Source organism: Miscanthus floridulus, chromosome 4, assembly GCF_019320115.1.
Source record: "Miscanthus floridulus cultivar M001 chromosome 4, ASM1932011v1, whole genome shotgun sequence".
Classification (NCBI taxonomy): Eukaryota; Viridiplantae; Streptophyta; class Magnoliopsida; order Poales; family Poaceae; genus Miscanthus; species Miscanthus floridulus.
The window spans coordinates 83,058,800-83,076,699 of NC_089583.1; the positions used below are offsets into that span (position 1 = coordinate 83,058,800).

At 39.7% G+C, this 17,900-nt stretch overlaps 1 protein-coding gene and 1 pseudogene across 1 annotated transcript; one reads left to right on the forward strand and one right to left on the reverse strand.

The window, feature by feature from the left end:
• Nucleotides 1-1,117: 1,117 nt before the first annotated feature.
• On the forward strand, nucleotides 1,118-4,224 carry LOC136551876 (uncharacterized; annotated as a pseudogene).
• Nucleotides 4,225-7,947: 3,723 nt separating this feature from the next.
• LOC136548720 (uncharacterized) lies at nucleotides 7,948-8,928 on the reverse strand. The gene has a single exon (XM_066540145.1). It carries the CDS (start codon nucleotides 8,926-8,928, stop codon nucleotides 7,948-7,950), a length of 981 nt encoding a protein of 326 aa, XP_066396242.1.
• Nucleotides 8,929-17,900: the final 8,972 nt, after the last annotated feature.

A 17,900-nucleotide genomic window follows, 5' to 3' on the forward strand; every position in this document is an offset into this window, starting at 1 on the left:
TTTGTCTTTTCTTATATCTAATTGAGGAAATCATGTTGATTATCACAGTTATTTTCTGGGTTTGTGCCAGATTGCTTGGTGCAGATTTATGATCTGTTCTGCTTGGGACGTAAGCGACAGTTCTATTTACATTTTCACCATATAGTCTGTATAGCCAAGAATGCACTTGTTCTCGAATGCCGAGGACTGTTTCCTCAATTAGCGTGTATGTCCACGATAGGAAATTGGCGGGAGCACTTTTTTTGGACTGTAAAATGGTAACTACAAATTGCCTATTAGCCTGCCATCAAAATTTTCACCAAGGACTGAGACAAGTGAAGAACATTTTCGTGAAAAAAAAAGACAAGTGAAGAACACGAACTGCGGAACTGGAGCTGGAACGAGATGTGGTCATGTGGATGATCGAAAGCGGCAGTGACAACTGACGAAAAATGAAAGGGGGAATTCCCTGAGAGCTATTAAAAAAAGATCGTAATTCCCTGTGAGCCATTGGAAAAGTTCAGCAGACTTCAGCGTCACTGCTCAAACATTTTTTGCCCTCTATATCACTGCCGTCATATTGAGCTCTAACGTTGTCAAACTGCAGGTGTGAAAAATCGAAAATACCCTTAAGTCTAAATATGTTATTAATTTTGTTGAGCTTCTTAACGACTTCAAATGAAAAAACTCAAAACTAGAAAGTTGTATATCTCGTCGAGATCTATAATTTTCATATAAAAATTATCTTTATTTAATTCCGCAAAAAAAGATATGATTTGATATGATTAATATATCTTAGAAAAATCATATTTTTTTACGGTATTAAAAGAAAATAATTTTATATAAAAATTATAGATGTCGACGAGATCTACAACTTTCTAGTTTTGAGTTTTTCCATTTGAAGTCGTTAAGATACTAAAAAATTAATAGCATATTTAGACTTAAGGGTATTTTCGATTTTTACACCTACAGTTTGACACCAGAGCCAATCTGACAGCAGTGGCATGGAGGGAAAAAAATTAGAGCAATAACGCTGAAGTCCGCTAAACTTTTCTAATGACTCATAAGAATTAGGATTTTTTTTTAATAGGTCACGAGAAATTCCCCAAAAATGAAATGGACAGCAGCGGCATCCGCTACCAAACAGAACCAACAACTGCAGTACTTCTCAGCGGCTCAGCCATAGCCCATCATAGCCAACCTTCTGTGACCCGGCGCGCAAACATGGCGTCGTCACCGTCCCCGCGCCCCACAACCAGGCTCTGGAGGCCTCCGGCCTCCCCCGTGTCCTGCTCCTTTCCGGCTGTCTCCCTGCGCGGCCTCCTCTCGCTCTCCAGCGCCTCTAGGGTTCTCTCTGTCTCCTTCCGACAGCAAAGGCCGGTGGCATCGACCTTCGCTGGAAGGCCGCGCCTGCTGACGGCTGCGCGGAGCTCCGGAGACCCTGGAGAGGTGGTATATTCTGCTTTTACTCAACGAGGGTTTACGAATTTTGTTTTTGGTTGCCTTGATTGGGGGACATTGTTCACAAACTCTTACCTGAATTTCCCGATGAACTGAAGAACATCGAGCTGTGCGTTTGTATCTGTGTCTAGGATAGGTTGATTCACTCGATTGGATGTGGCGAGTCCATTCTAGGCTCAAGCTGTTAGTATTGATGCGGTGAACAATCATAGTATATAGGTTGAACCTTTTGCGGGACGTGGATTTGGACAGTACGGTCTCCCCTGTTTGTCAGTTCAGGAATTGACAGCTGATTCCTTTAGGTCCAGACAGCATAAGCACATATTACTCCCGGTTGCAACTTGCTAATCATGGGAACCGTTAGATTTATGCGAGATTTATCAGTATCCCCGATATTTTATACCTGCGCTCATATAGTGTGAAAAGGTAGGGATCATTGAAGTTGTGCTACTAAAAATGTGGTAGCTAATAGTTGGTGTGGACTTAGTAATATGGACATGCATGTAGTGAAGCTATAAAAAGGTTTTGCAGTGTGACGGGAGTTGAGTCACCGTGGTGCTTCCTTGATTGCCAAGGATCATTCTATGTAGGGAAAAGCATGTTGAAACATGACACCAAATATTTGCAGGCACGTCTGGAATGTGTGTTTCTTTTGTTCTTTATACATTTATGGCATTCTTGGTAAAAACAAAGTTGATGGAATACATGCTTGTGTTTGTGTAAACCTGTATACGAGTTTAATAAACTGTAAACCATCTCACCTGTAAGAGCTTAATTAGCGATTAAAAAAACCTTGATGATAAGAAGATATTGGTCTTAGTACACCTGAGTGATGTTGTCTCAAACTTAACTGCTCTGCATTTTGTGGCTAGATCGATGTGGTCAGTGGTGAAGGAACTGAGCAGACACCTGGAGGCTCCACTGGTATGGTTGTTGTGAGACATGATAGCTTTCTTCATCAGTTTGTATTTCTTCATAGATCAGATTTGATCTTTCCTTTTGGTTCTGCACAGGTCCAAGAAAAGATGGACAAGAGACAGCCAAAAGTTTCTCGACTAAAGAGTATTCACTAACCTGTAAACACAAACACCAATGATGATAAATCTTCCATATCCTATCTTAGATGTCATAAACAGAATTTTGATCCATACAAAGTTAGAATCTGAAAATAAGAATTATTGGTTAAATAACCACTCTGTATGGATCTAGATCTATCTTGTTTATACTGACCACTAGGAAATTTGCAAGCCATTCTCATGAATAGTTACACTTGTCCTTGGAATGACATTAGCTTCGCCTTTTCAATTCCGTACTACAAGAGACATTATTGATCATATATTTCTACAACTGCCAGGTTGCTAGAAAAACTAAAGAGATATGGTGTTGCTGGGGTTCTGTCATATGGACTACTTAACACTGTCTACTATGTGACTGCATTTTTATTAGTCTGGTAAGAAATGTATGTATCTGTGAAATCTTAGACTTAATGCTACCTTGTCTGTAATATTTGTTTACAGAAGAAACATTTCTATTTATGACTTCAAACTGTAAAATGGTTAGTGCTTTGATAATGATAAACAGGCTGCTGGATTCACTTAAGCAGCTGTTCTGGTGGTGAAGTTCCACTAAACAAAACAATTGAACAAGCATTATGAACATTTAGGTGGATAATGTATATCACAATGATGGGCTTTTCAGGTTTTATTTTGCGCCTGCTCCTGGTAGGATGGGTTATGGTGCAGCTGTTGAGAGGTAATGGTTATAAGTTTTTTTTTTTCCTTTTTGCACATTACCTGTTTATACTGTAACATCTTTTTATGTACTAGAGCAGATTCGTTAAACTAATGGCAATGGTCTGGGCTGGCAGTCAAGTTACTAAGATTTTTCGAGCTGGAGGGTGAGTCAAATACCCAAGTACCCAACCTATAAACTCATTTGCTAGTTTGTAATTTGTTTCTCTTATCAGCATAGTAAGTCTAGCTAGAAACATTTTTTCTTTTGCTGGTATGTTGAAGAACATCCTGAAGTATATACATTCGTATTTCAAAAAATTGTGGATTACCAGTACAAATCCATTGATTTCTATTCTGAAATGTTACCGTTGTCTGTTATGGTGGATGCCAGGGCCCTTGCTCTGGCTCCTTTTGTTGAGAGAGGGCTGAGATGGTTCACAGTCAAGTTCAACTTCAAGTCAGAAGGGAAGGTAAAATACTGAAAGCTTTGTTTATTTTTCCTAATGGGTATCTGTTCATGTTTGAGCCAGAGTGGGTATAAATCTTCTTATTTGTCTTTACTCTTGCTACTATGCAGGCTTTTGTGGCGATTGTAGGGTTGTGCTTTGCAAGTTGCTGCTCTCATGTTCTTTGGATTAACAATACTTTGGGCATAGAGCATCTGCTTTCCTGACGCATAGTTAGGAATCATGAAGAGATGCTGTGGAATAGAACCTTACTCCAATCAGTAACGCGGATGATCACACTCTACTAAAAAACCTCACCTAATATTTCAGTGTGGTACTGTGGTTATTCATAGCCTGCATGAATATGTATCTTCATGGTTGGTTAGTGATCGCAAACATCTTGAATATACATATCCCTGTAAGGTCCTGTTGGACCGTGTGCAGTCATGAGAAATTTTGCAAAACAAAACATGCTTGCTAGTGGATTTTTTCCATCCAAGCTTTGAGATCTGCTAGGAGTAGCTTGTAATCTTACATCTTGAGCTAATCCAAAGATCGATTTCGAGCTCCACTTAATCTTCTCCCCAAATCTGAAGTTTTTCTTTGTCTGTGATTTTTGGAGCTTTTTTTTTTGGAGATTTTTTGTTCGTCGGATTTGGCATGCAATTTGTGTGAAATTTCTTAGGGCAAATTGGTGCTAGGACATATGTAAACAAACCTACGGTAATTCCCTAACAAATACCTCACTTGAGCACCACAAATTTTGATTTCCCCCAAATTTCCACATTTTCTTAGGGTTTCTTCGAATTTCTGAAATTCGTGGTGAATCTTGAGTTTTGTTGTTGGATATCATGGGGATGCACTCTCTTGGATGAGGTGAGGATGCTGTACAAATTTCCTTGCAATCGGTGTTGATTTGCATCTCCTTTGGGAAATTCTTGCGGAGTTCGAGCTGCTTTGTTTGTTCTGTAGCAGTCTAGCACATACTACTTTCCGCTACCGGTAATGCTATACGTCCGGAAGGTGCACGTCTAGCTCCATCCACTGCCGCACGCGTCGTCTGATAAAAAAATAAAATCAACTCCCGCACACACGCTCGGCTTTGCTCCTGCATGCGGCGCTCGATTGCCAGCCTACCAAATGCGGCGCGCGGCTGCCCTTTCCTAGTTTCGGCACGTGGCTGCCTGCAAGTTGCGACGGTGCTGTTGTCGGCCCTGCTAGGCACGCAGCCACCTGCAAGTCGCGGGGCTCAGGCTACCGTCCCCGCCAAACATGGCGCGAGCCCGCTGCCTCCCTACCTGGCGCGCGGCCACTACCGAGCCGCTGTCTACAAGTATCGCCGGGCCTGCTGCCTCCGACTAACTCCACATACTGACGAGCCTCCGTTCTTCAAGTAGCAAGAGTTGTTTGCACTGAAACTACATGTTGCAAGCGTCTGTTTCAAGTGTTTCAAATATTTTAGAGATATGTTGCAATGGTTGTACACGTATGTTGTAAAAGTAGAACGGGAAGTTGCACATGTTGCAATAGTTGTACACGTATGTTGCAAGCTCCTGTTCTCAATGTTTCGTCTGTTTTTTTTTCTAACATATGTTGCAAGTGTGTTTATCTAGATGTTGCATATGTTTTCACACATATGAATACGAGTGTTTTATCTGGATGTTGCGTATGTGTTACAATGGTTTTATGTGTTTTTGCAAGTGTTTCAGGCGCATGTTTCAGATGTTTCATTTGTTTGTAAACGTATGTTTGCAATTGTTACATCTGGATGTTTTAAAACTATATCGAGTGTTGCATCTCCCTCCTCGCCTTTCTGTTGTCTCGCCTCGGTGTCAAGCGTGGGAAGGCGGAGGTGGTCCCCACTAGTGCGGGCGGGCTCCACGTGCTTATGGGCTGGCGCAGCAGGCGAGACGTGGACAGGCAGGTGCGGGACGCCAGACGGAGGGGGGGGGCAGCTGCGCAGGATGGGGACTAGCGTAGCCACACCCTTCCGTTTTGCAAAAGGTTCCTTTCGTTCATCTGCTTCTTGAACATCAACTTTGCTATTTGCTTTTCTATGCAGCTATTCAATCAGATTGTCAGCATTAGAAGCAGCTTGCTGTGTTCCTCACTGTTGTATTTCAGCAGTAGTTCGATGTTGAACCCGTGATGCTGTTTCTCTGTTCTGAACTCAATCCTGCAGATCTAGAGGAGCTACAGAATACAGATCAATTGTTGTTCAGCTGCATTGATTTTCAGTCCTTCAGTTCAGTTTATAAAACAGCAGCATAGCAGCTTGCTTTCTGTTTTTGTTGCAGCAGTTGTTGCTAATCTGTTCCCTGCAGCAGGATATATTTTTTTTTCAGCAACTCATTTCAGCAGACAACAGCGACTGAAGCACAGCAGCTGACCGTCAACAATAATAAAGTCAACATTCACATTCAGACTAGGTGCAGCATCTTGTTCCAATTTATTAAATCCAATCATTAAGGCTTCCTTCCTGCATTCCAATTGGCTGATATCTAGTACTTTGGTTTCTATTCGTTGCTAGTTCTTTCAGTTGTCAAATGGTTCAGCTAGTTTCTGAATTTTACAGCTCAACAACATAACCTTGGGCCTTGTTTAGATTACCTTAAAGTTTCAAGTTTTTTCACTCTCTCTCCATCACATCAATTTTTGGACGCATGCATGGAGCATTAAATGTAGGTAAAAAAGTAACTAATTGCACAGTTTGGTTGTAAATCACGAGACGAATCTTTTGAGCCTAGTTAGTCTATGATCGAACAAAGTTTATCAAATACAAACGAAACATGCTACAGTGTCCAGATTGCAAAAATTTGCAATCTAAATAAGGCCTTGGTTCAAAGTAGTTTTCTCGGTTCAGTGAGGGCTTTCTATCTTGTTTGTTTTGCTTCCGCGATGTGCTAAGCAAATCCTAGGCCCGTTCGCTTCCCGAGGAATGACGCCAGGAAGAATTTCCGTCCGGAATCGGTCCTCAGGTGTTTGGTTGCCCCTCCTAAATTTTAGTCATTATTCCATCGAATATTTAACATATGCATGGAGTATTAAATATAGACTAATTACTAAACTAATTATATAGTTTATGACTAATTTACGAGACGAATTCTTTAAGCCTAATTAGTTCATGACTTGACAATGTGGTGCTACAGTAAACATGTGCTAATGACGGATTAATTAAGCTTAAAAAATTCGTCTCGTGGAGTACTGACGGATTATGTAATTTATTTTTTTATTAGTATCGGGACACTCCATGCAACATTCTTACGACACACCTTCTCAATTTTAATCACCGGATCCAAATACCCTCTAATTTTAGTCAGTGTCCCATCGAATATTTAACACATGCATGAAGTATTAAATATAGACTAATTATGAAACTAATTGCATAGTTTATGACTAATTTGCGAGACGAATCCTTTAAGCCTAATTAGTCTGACAATGTGGTGCTACAGTAAATATGTGTTAATGATGGATTAATTAAGCTTAAAAAATTCGTCTCGTGGAGTACTGACGGATTATGTAATTTATTTTTTTATTAGTATCGAAACACTCCATGCAACATTCTTACGACACATCTTCTAAATTCTTATCACCAGATCCAAATTCTTATCACCGGATCCAAACACCCTCTAGTTATTATAAGCTTTCTGCAACCGGGTTCCTGGCTCCTGCGTCATATTGCCCTAATGTAAAAAAGAACATAGAAAGTAATTGCAGTGCCGTGCCGTGCCGGACTCTTGATCAGTCACAGTTCACGAGTTCGGATCCATATGACCCTACTCTTGGCGAACTGATCCACGTGACGCCCGCTAGATCGTCTCCTTTGTACATCAGCTAGTAAAAACTGCCCCAAATCTGGGCATGTCTCGTGCAACAGTTCAGTCTACTAGCTACTCGTACTCGCCAATAAGGGGGTGATTGGTTGCCCTGCTCGTGGCCGGTGGTGAATCTAAGATTTTATCTCAGGGTATGCTGTCAAAAAATTTTCATATACAATTCGATAAATCCATTTCAATAATTCGGTAATAATTATAAAATTGACAACATGATTCGGTATATATGCACTAAATAACATAATAAGGCTTAAATTCATGGATTAAGTTTAAACCATCCACTAAGTATAGTATAAATAGTTCAAAAGCCATATCAATAATTGAAATAAGGCATAAAAGAGAACCAGAGACTTGCAATGCTATTTTTGTGACTATTTTATTCGACGCTTTCGAAGGGACATAAATGTATTGATTATATCATCTTCATCAACATCAAAGAAAATATCCCGCTCAATGAAAGTGACTAGACAGTCATCCAGAAGATTATCTCCTATCTTATTTCTTAACTTTGTTTTCACAAAAAACCATTGCAGAAAATACTCTTTCAACACTTGCCGTTGCCACAGGTAGAAGCAATACCAATTTGAGGAGCTCATAAACCATATCATACACTTTGTGCCTCTTTGTTTCAACAAGCTTAATTGATAGATCAACAATATTGTCTAGACCTTTGATGCTATCATCATGTCTCATGTCATCAATATAATTATCTAGCTGCAACTCAAGTTTGAGCAAATTATTATTTGAGAACTCTTTTAGGTAGAACTCAGCTAGTCTACGCAGCTTCTGTGCATCAAAAGAAGCAAATAACTTGGAAGGACTGAAGGCCAACATACAAGACAACAACTCCATATTAATCTCATCAAACCGATTATCAAGTTCTTGACTTATTTGATCAATGACACCAATATATACTTCTCTTCTAAAATGGTCATCATTGGTTTGCTTTTGGGCACGAGCTTTCCTTGCTGATTTTCCATAAGGAACATAATCACCATCTATAGCAGGAACTCCAACACCATGTTTATAGCAAAATGAGGTGACCTTCTCAAGAAAATTATCCCAACCATCAGACCTCAATTTTTGCATTCTTTTTTTTGCCACATTAACAAGTGATATTACATTAAGAATATCTTGGTCCCTTCTTTGCAAACACTCAGATAACTCATTTGTATATCCAAGAATAATATACATTAAGTGTGCAAAGAAAACAAACTCAAAGTTCTCAAACGCTCCGGTCACAAAATGTATTTTGGTCCAATCATCCATATATGCAAGATCATCCCCAAGATCAACCAGTACATCATGGATTGCTTCATACATAGTAATGATGCTGCATACAGTTTTGTAATGAGATCTCCATCGAGTATCTCCAGGCCTAGGCAAATCCATCTCTTGATGTAATCCAGTTCTAGATTCAATTTCACCATAGTCAAGTGCTTTCTTGACATTCTCAAGCCTAGCATTTCTAAGCATGTCATGACGCTTACAGGAAACTCCAACAATATTCAACAAGATAGATATTTGATCAAAAAAATCTTGCAATCAGTATTTCCCTTAGCAACAGCAACAAGAACCAATTGGAGTTGATGAGCAAAACAATGAATATAATAAGCAGAAGGTGATTCTTGCATGATCAATGTTTTCAACCCTTTAATATCTCCTTTCATGTTGCTAGCCCCATCATATCCTTGATCACGGATTTGAGTCATAGTCAAGCCATGACTAACAAGTAAAGCTTCAATTGCATCCTTAAGTGATAAAGAGGTAGTATCATCTACATGAACAACTCCAATAAAATGCTCACATGGCCTTCCTAATTTATCAACATAACGCAAGCAAAGGGCTAGTTGTTCTTTATGTGATATATCACTAGACTCATCAGCTAAAATTGCATAGGGCTCATCACCAAGTTCTTTAATTATTTTCTTTCTAGTTTCTAGGGCACAAGAATGAATAATTTGCTTTTGTATGTCTGGGCTAGTTAAGGTACAGTTACCTGGAGCATTGTCCAAAACATACTTCTTCACTATTTCTGGTAAGAAATTTCAAAAGTTCAATGGAGTTCCCTCTGTTGCTAGATTCTTCACTTTCATCATGTCCACGAAACACCAACCCTTGATACAAAAGAAACTTGATACACCTAAGTGAATAAGTCAACCTTTTCTTATAAAGATGAAGATCATCATCACTCCACTTCTCAATATTATAATCAATTACTACCTTGGGATTTGTAAAGCCAGTGTATCTCTCTTGAGCTACAATATGTGCCTTAGAACCCATATGTTTGCGAAGTGCTTTCTCTCCTATATTTCAATTCTTTCAGCCATCAACAGTAAATGTGTCTGACCTAGTACCCTTCTTGAACAAATAGCATATGAAGCAAAACACAGCATCCTTCTTAATACTATGCTCAAGCCAATCATTATTATACATCCAACAATAGTTGAATCCTGAAAGGTCCTTGTGTAGTTTTGGTAATTGAGTGACAACCTAGGTGGACTAATTATGTTTATGTGAGATACACAAGTGATTTGTCCATAGGTATATATGTAGTGAGCAACATATGCCATGAAGATAAAAATGGCTTGGAGATGTTGCAAAGCTCACACATGTGATAATAAAGGAGCTCATTGCACATGAGACATGACATTGAGTCATGTGATCAAGGTGGAGAAGATCAAGACAAGACTTGGCTTGAATGGACCGGTTGCAAGCGTGAAGGGCAAGTCGAAGGCTTTAGAGCGATGGACCGCGTGGCGGTGAAAGCTTGAGCAAGACTTAGCACCGATGGACGAAGGCAACAGGTGAAAAGCAAGTGAAGTCAAGATCGATGAACCAATATGATCACAGGATGATATGAAGTGGATCATATCATTGTTGATCATGTTGGTACATGTGTTGTATCGACATTGGAGGAGATGGAATGGAATGCGCAAGGCAAAGGTATAACCTAGTGCATTTTCATTTCACCGGTCATAGGTGTGTAGAGAAGTGTGTGACCGGGTTTAGGATATATGGCCGTACTATCAAGAGGGGCAAACTTATTTGTATATCGGTCATCTAGTGCCACTCGAGTGATCTAAATTTACATCGTCACTAGGATTGAGTGGCAGTGGCAAGTTGAGTGGCTAATCCTTTAAAAATAATTGTGAAAATGCTAACACACATACACATGGTGGTGTACACTTGGTGGTGTTGGTACATTTACAAAGGAGATGAAGTTAGAGTTAATGTGGATCAACTCAGCAATGGAACAGAGGTGAGATGGGTTTAGAACTCCACCGGTGAAGTGTCCGCCCGTAGAGTGCGGACAATCCAATGGTGCCATCGGTGCCCTATACAGAAAAGACAGGGTCTCACAGAGTACACCGGACGCTGGTCACAGGGTGATCGGACGTTGGGGTCCTACGTCTGGTCAGTGGTGGCAGACAGCGTGCAGGCGTCGGTCATCGACCGGACACTGGCGCTGGAAGTGACTAGACGCTGGCTATGTGTGTTTGGTCAGGGTGACATGTGGTGACACAGGCAGAGCAGAAAGGCCAGAGAGTGACCGGACGCTGGTGCTACGTCCGATCGCAATCGACCGGACGCATCCGGTCATGTCTGGTACCTTACTAGAAACGACCGGACGCTGAGGTTGCTGCGTCCGATCAGTTCAAGCTAGAGCGTCCGATCGTCAGATGACCGTTGAGATCGGATGAACAACGTTTGAAGAAGGGGACACGTGGTGTGCGCCGCACGACCGGACGCTGAGGTCTAGCGTCTGGTTGATCGGACCGGAGCATCCGGTCATCCCGACTTTTGCCTAGTGAAGGGGTAACGGCTCTATTTGTTCGTGGGGTTATAAATAGAAGCCATGGTCGGCCTTGAGCCGATAGCAGAGCACACTAGAGCCTTGGTGGCTTGTGTAGTAGTGCTCGGGAGCCCTCCATCTCACATATACTTGATAGTGATCATTCGATTGTGTGAGAGAACGATTCTAGTGCAATTATACCGTGAGGTTGCATCGAATGGCACTAGGTGATCGAGTTGCAAGCCGGTGGTGCTTGTTACTCTTGGAGGTTGCCACCTCCTAGATGGCTTGGTGGTGGTCTTCGTTGAAGCCCGCAAGAAGCTTGTGCGGTGCTCCGGAGAAGAGCTTTGTGAGGGGCATTGTGCTCGCCCCGCGGGAGCCACGAAGAGCAACTCTAGTTGAGCGTGTCATTGAGCTACCCTCACTTTTAGGGTAGGTTCTTGTGGTGCCCGACGTACGGGACTTAGGCAGGGTGATGCTAATTAGCCGCCGAACCACCAAGTGAGCGGTCGACACAACGGGGACGTAGCAGTGTTGGCAAGCACGTGAACCTCGGGAGAAAAATCATCGTGTCAACCTTGTTCTTCCCGTTGGTTTGCATCCTCATTACATAAGCTTGTAATTACTTTATATATATTATGCTTGTGTAGTTGCTCTTGTAACTAGTTAGCTTGTGTAGCTTACTAGTTACCTTCTTGCTTGTGTAGCATAGAAGTAGCTTCCCTTGCGTGGCTAATTAGGTTTGTGTAACCTTGTTAGTCACTTTGCTTAGTTTGTATAGCTAAGTATTTGCGCTCTCTAATTTGGCATTGGTTGCCTTGTTATTGAGCATTTCTAGTGAGCTTAGTTGGCTTTATGCTTTTGCTTACTAGTATGTGTAGGAGCTCCCTTGTTGCTTAAAGTACTAGTGGCATAGGTTTATGTGACCTTACTCCTAGAATTGGTTAGGTGAGCTCTAGCTAGCCTGGCACCTTTGTTGCTTGATTAGTATCTTTGGAAGGTGCTAGAGAACATAGATACAGGGGTGTAGTCTTGGCTAGACCGATAGTTCTAATTCCGCACTTGTTTCGGTTAGCCGACATGGTTAATTTTAGAAATGACTATTCACCCCCCCCTCAAGTCCGCCATCTTGACCTTACAAGTGGTATCAGAGCTAGGTCTCTCATTTGTGGTCTTCACCGACCCGAGAGGATGGCGTCTAGTGGCTAGATGTTTGTGAGACACACATTTTTTATAGCACAAACTTTGCACTTTGGAAAAATCACATGCTTAATCATTTTCGTGCAAAGGGACCTAAATTTTAGTGGGTTGTCACAAGTGGTCTCACCCATGTCTTGGACCATAGAAATCTCACCTAAAGCTCAAAGAGTTCTCTATGAATTTGATGCACATACTTAGTTGTTTTCTAATAGATGCTTTAAGCTTTGATTTGATGAAACAAGTAAACATCAAGGGAACCGCTCGTGAGATATGGGAGTCCATCAAGGAAATCTTCGGTGATTCCTCCACATGGGATGATGGCAAATTCAAGAAGGAGGATGAGCCCAAGAAGGAAGGTGAATGAGTGTGTTGAGCATAACCATAATTTGGTGATTGTGGAAGATTGCTCTACCTCATGGATCAAGTGATGATGATGATGATCGATCTACTACAAGTTCACTTGACAAGGTTGATGATGATGCCACAAGTGTTGTAAGTGATGATGCTACAGCCATGCACACTTGATGGTGATGATGGTTCATGCTCAAGCCATGATGAAGATGCTACTGCAAGCTCTCCAACTACATCACCACATTGCTTCATATCACAAGGTGACACAAAGGTAATAAATGATAATATGGTTGATCATATTGATTCATATGATGAGCTTGTTAGTAGACTTGCTAGCATGACCATGTCTTTAGAAAATGAGAAAGCTAAAACATTGAACTTAGAAAACGAAAACTCATTTCTAAAGAACTCTTATGAAGAACATAAGAAATTACTTGATGCTTATAAATCTTCACATGATGAACTAAAATTAAGTCATGAGACACTACTTACATCTCATGATGAATTGTTAGAACAACATGCTTCTCTCATTAAAATGTTTACAAAGAAACTTAAAAATAATGAGAGCTCATCACATGGATCAAATGATAAATCACAAATTGTTGCTAACCCTTGTGATATAGGCAAGAAGTATGTATCCACCTCTTGTGATGATTTATTAGATATGTCCATGCTCTTCACATATAGATACTTATTCTACTTCCATGTCTTGTGAGACTAACATTTTGAAGGAGAACATTGAGCTCAAAAGTAAAGTGAAGAAATTGAGCAACAAGTTAGAGAGGTGCTACAACTCAAAAGTCACCTTTGAGCACATGTTAAAGACTCCAAGAAACTATGGTGACAAGTAGTGGCCTTGGCTTCAAGAAGAAGATGACAAAGGGCGAAAGAAAAAGAGAAAGAAAGATGAAGAAGCTACAACAAAGAAAGCTTTCTCATACCATGTGCTATCAGTGTCATAAAGCGGGACACCTTGCAAATGGTTACCCTAACATTGAGAAGCTCAAGAAGATAAAAGAAGATGAGAGGCTCAAGCATGTCAAGTGCTTCAAGTGCCGCACTTGGGGTCATCTTACCTCAATGTACCTAACCAAGCAATTGGTGAAGCAACAAGTGAAGCCTCAACCAAAGCCACAAGTTGAGCAAGAGAAGACACCCCAAGTTCAAATCAAGATCAACCATGAAGATGGTGGTGATTTGATGATAAAGAAGAAGAAAATAAGAATGGGTGAAAAGGTAAGGCATCCAATGCAAACTCAAGATGTCAAGATGATGAGCAAGAATAAAGATGAGAAGAAAGATCATACTCACATCAAGTGCTTCAAGTGTGGAAGTATGGGACACTTTGTCTCTAAGTGTCCTACCAAGCTTGAGAAGAAGGCTCAAGCAATCCATGAGAGGCAAGGCAATGAGAAGCACCACATGAGCAAAGAAGAGAAGGCTCAATCAAAGAGAAAGTGCTACTCATGTCGGGAAAGAGGACACATGGCACATTTATTTCCCCTAGGCGTTGCCTAAGTATGTTGCTCCTAACTTGAGAGGACCCAAAGTTGTTTGGGTACCATCAAAAAGTAGATGATTATTTATAGGTACCATCGGCATTAGAGGCTTGGTTCAAATGATATTCATCTTATTGATTATGTAGTTGAGCCAAGTATTGCTAAGTGATGATTATTGTCCCAATGTCATGACAAATTGAGTGAAGTCTAAATATGCTACAACATACAAGTGTCAAATTTAAGTTGTTGGTAATTTATTGGATATATTTGATGGTTTACAAATAATTGAGTTGAAGCTTGCAAGTTGGATGATCATGAGCTAACCAAGGTATATCTTTTGTTGATTATTTCATTTGGGTGCATATGAGTTGATTGAATTGGATAAATATGCAATGTTGCTTGCTATGAGATGATTGAATGGATAATTGATTAGTAGTCAAGTTTGAATTGATTTGTGTTGGATTAATTCATGAGATGACTTTTAGTAAGTGATTTGAATGGATATATGTCTTATGGAAGTATTCAAATAAGTTAGTTTTAAGTTTGATTCATACATGATGAAGTATAGCTCAATTGTTAAAATATGTCCTATAATTGAGAATCTGAGCTAGCTGTGATCTTAGCCATGTTTGAGTAATCAACACTTATTGGATTGGCATAAAAATTAGTGTACATGCTCTAGACTTATGGTATAAGATGTTGTACAAATTTCATGAAAAATAGATAAGAGATGCTTCGGTTTTAGAGTAGTTCTTGTCAGCTATAGAGCAGCAGTTTTCAGCAAATAGCAGTAGTGGAAGAATTGAAATCTGATAGCAATCTAGAAGTCAAATAAAGCTCAAATTTTTACAGCCGCTAGATAACTTAGTGAAGCACACCTCTACCAAATTTCGTGGTATTTGGATTTATACTTTGGGAAATATACTTATTCCTTTGAAGGGTACAAAATCTGTTAGAAAAGTGATAAATGTTGGATTGATCTAGAGTCACTTTGATTGAAAGGTCCTCAAGATGAAAACATGTTTAATAAGTAATTGAGGCACCTAAGTTTGGTTTTGAGATGATCTATAAGCATGACAAGAAAATAGTACAAGGCCATTTGATTGTGGAGTGCACTTTACACACATTTGATACTCAAGTTGAAGATATAGTTTAAGTTCTAGATACGATTGGAGATCATTTGGTAGAAAGAAAAGGACTTAAACAAGTAGAAAGAAAAGGACTTAAAGAAGGAATCAAGGTTACTCATCAAGTTAAGTCTATCACTTGAATCAATCAATCAAGTTATTTCAAGTGAGTGTCAAGAATGGTTCTTGGAGAGAGGTCACTTCTCCCTAGTGTAGAGGCTTGCCGCCTATGCGTAGGTAAACCAAGTGTGGTACTTGGAAGGCTAACATGGAAGTGGTGATCCGAGGAACATTTAAGATGCTTAGTTGAAGCAATCAAAATGGTTGATCAAGAAAAGCAAGCAACACCCAAAAGAGAGCTAGTCATGATATTTCAAGTAGTATTCTCAAATTGATACTCTCATGCAAGCAAAGATCAAAAGGTAAAGCAAGTCAACCACAACAAGAAGGTGCACTTGATCATAAGTGGTATTCATTTTATATGGGTAAAGAATGGAATTCAAAATGGTATCTATTGGTCTTCACCAAGCTTATAATTGGACTTCACATTGCTATTGGAGTAATGAATTGGAATCTATGTGACTATCCTCTACTCCAACATAGCAAAGGTATCATTGTAATGTGCATGATTATTTCATCCCTTACTAGTATGCGGTTAGTGCATATAGTTCATACTTCATAGGATCATGCATAACAAATAAAATGTTTAAATTCATAACCTACCACTATTGCTTGAATTATTACTTGATCTAGTGGTTAGTATATGAATTTGTTCATGAGCTAGTGATCCCAAGTACTTGATCTAATTTGGATTGCTAACAAGTGACAAGTACAACATTGGCAAGATAACCCTTGCAAGAGGTGTGAAGAAGCTTGTCATTGGTTCAAACCAGACTTAGAAGCTTAGGCAAATCAATTTAGTTCAAGTCAACTTAGAAGCTCATGATAAGTAACAAGAGTACAAGCACTAGACAACAATGCAAGTGGATATCTATATTGTTTATTTCAAGTGGTATCTAGACTCAAGTATTTCATCAAGATTTCATAAGTGATGTCTAGGTCAACTCACAAGTGATATCCTATAAGTGGTACTCATAAAGATAGCAAATGTTTAAGAAATGATCTTTATTGATAAATCCAACAAGTGGTTCTAAACTAGAAGATTCTTTCAAGTGGTATCTACTTCATACAAGTGGTATTACATCTATATATGATATCAACCATGAAAGACGATGGTTCCACAAGTGATCATCAAATGAAGAATGCATCCCTCACCTACAAGAGCTCAAGTGTATCAAATGGATGACCCATGCTATCACATAGGGGGAGGTGTCCCACAAATTGATATCAAGATCAAAGATCCTATGTGTGGTATCTCAAGAAGCTCTACACAAGATTCAAGTGGTACAACTTTCAATTGGTATCAAATTGGTATCTACAAGTGGGGTCATTTCAACAATCAAATGATGTCCATCAAAAATACAAGATTGAAGACTCAACCATCTACCCCAAACGCATACCTTTGCATCAATGAGAAGCACATCTTTTATGGAAATTAATGATAAAGGGGGAGAGATTATACAAAGATATGAAAGCTTTGAGATTGAGATTATACAAGGGGGAGAGATAAGATATAAAAGCTCAAAGAAGTAGAGGTTGGACATGAATATGGACAAAGAGGGAGCAACATTGAAGAAAAGAGATGGATCAAAATTTCTTGGACAAGAGAAGCACACAAGTAGGGGGAGCAAGCTCATGAACTTTGATTGATTGCATTTGATATGTGCATATTCATGTGCTTGCTTGCATTGCATAAGCTTTCAAATTCAATATGCATGCTTGTGTGGTGTATGCTAGCTGTAGAACTTGAATAATGATTTGATAACTAGCATACATAGGATGATAGCTAGACACTTGGTATGCTTTTCAAGTAATGCTAGTACCTTGCCTTTAATGTTGATCTCACAAGGTATCTAGTGTTTTTATTTCCAAGTGATATCTAACTAACCATGGTGCTAAGGATGAACTTAAAGGTGCAACTCCGATTGGTACACGCTTTAAAGGTTTATTCTATACACCTTAGCATCATTTAGTAGTAATTACTCTCCCACAATTTTAATCTATGCATATGTGCGAGCTTCAAATCAAACACTCTAGCACATATGTAGGGGGAGCTAATACTATCATCTCAGGTTTGTGGTACTTGTCCAAAATCATTTTCACATGGTAAAATTGCTTGGGCAAGCAACATGAATCCAAAAGAGCTTAATTTCCATATCTTTGTAGAGTTGTCATCAATTACCAAAAAGGGGGAGATTGAAAGGTCCTTGTGTGGTTTTAGTAATTGAGTGACAACCTAGGTGGACTAATTGTGTTTATGTGAGATACACAGGTGATTTGTCCACAGGTACATATGTGTGAGCAACATATGCCATGAAGGTGAAAATGGCTTGAAGATGTTGCAAAGCTCACACA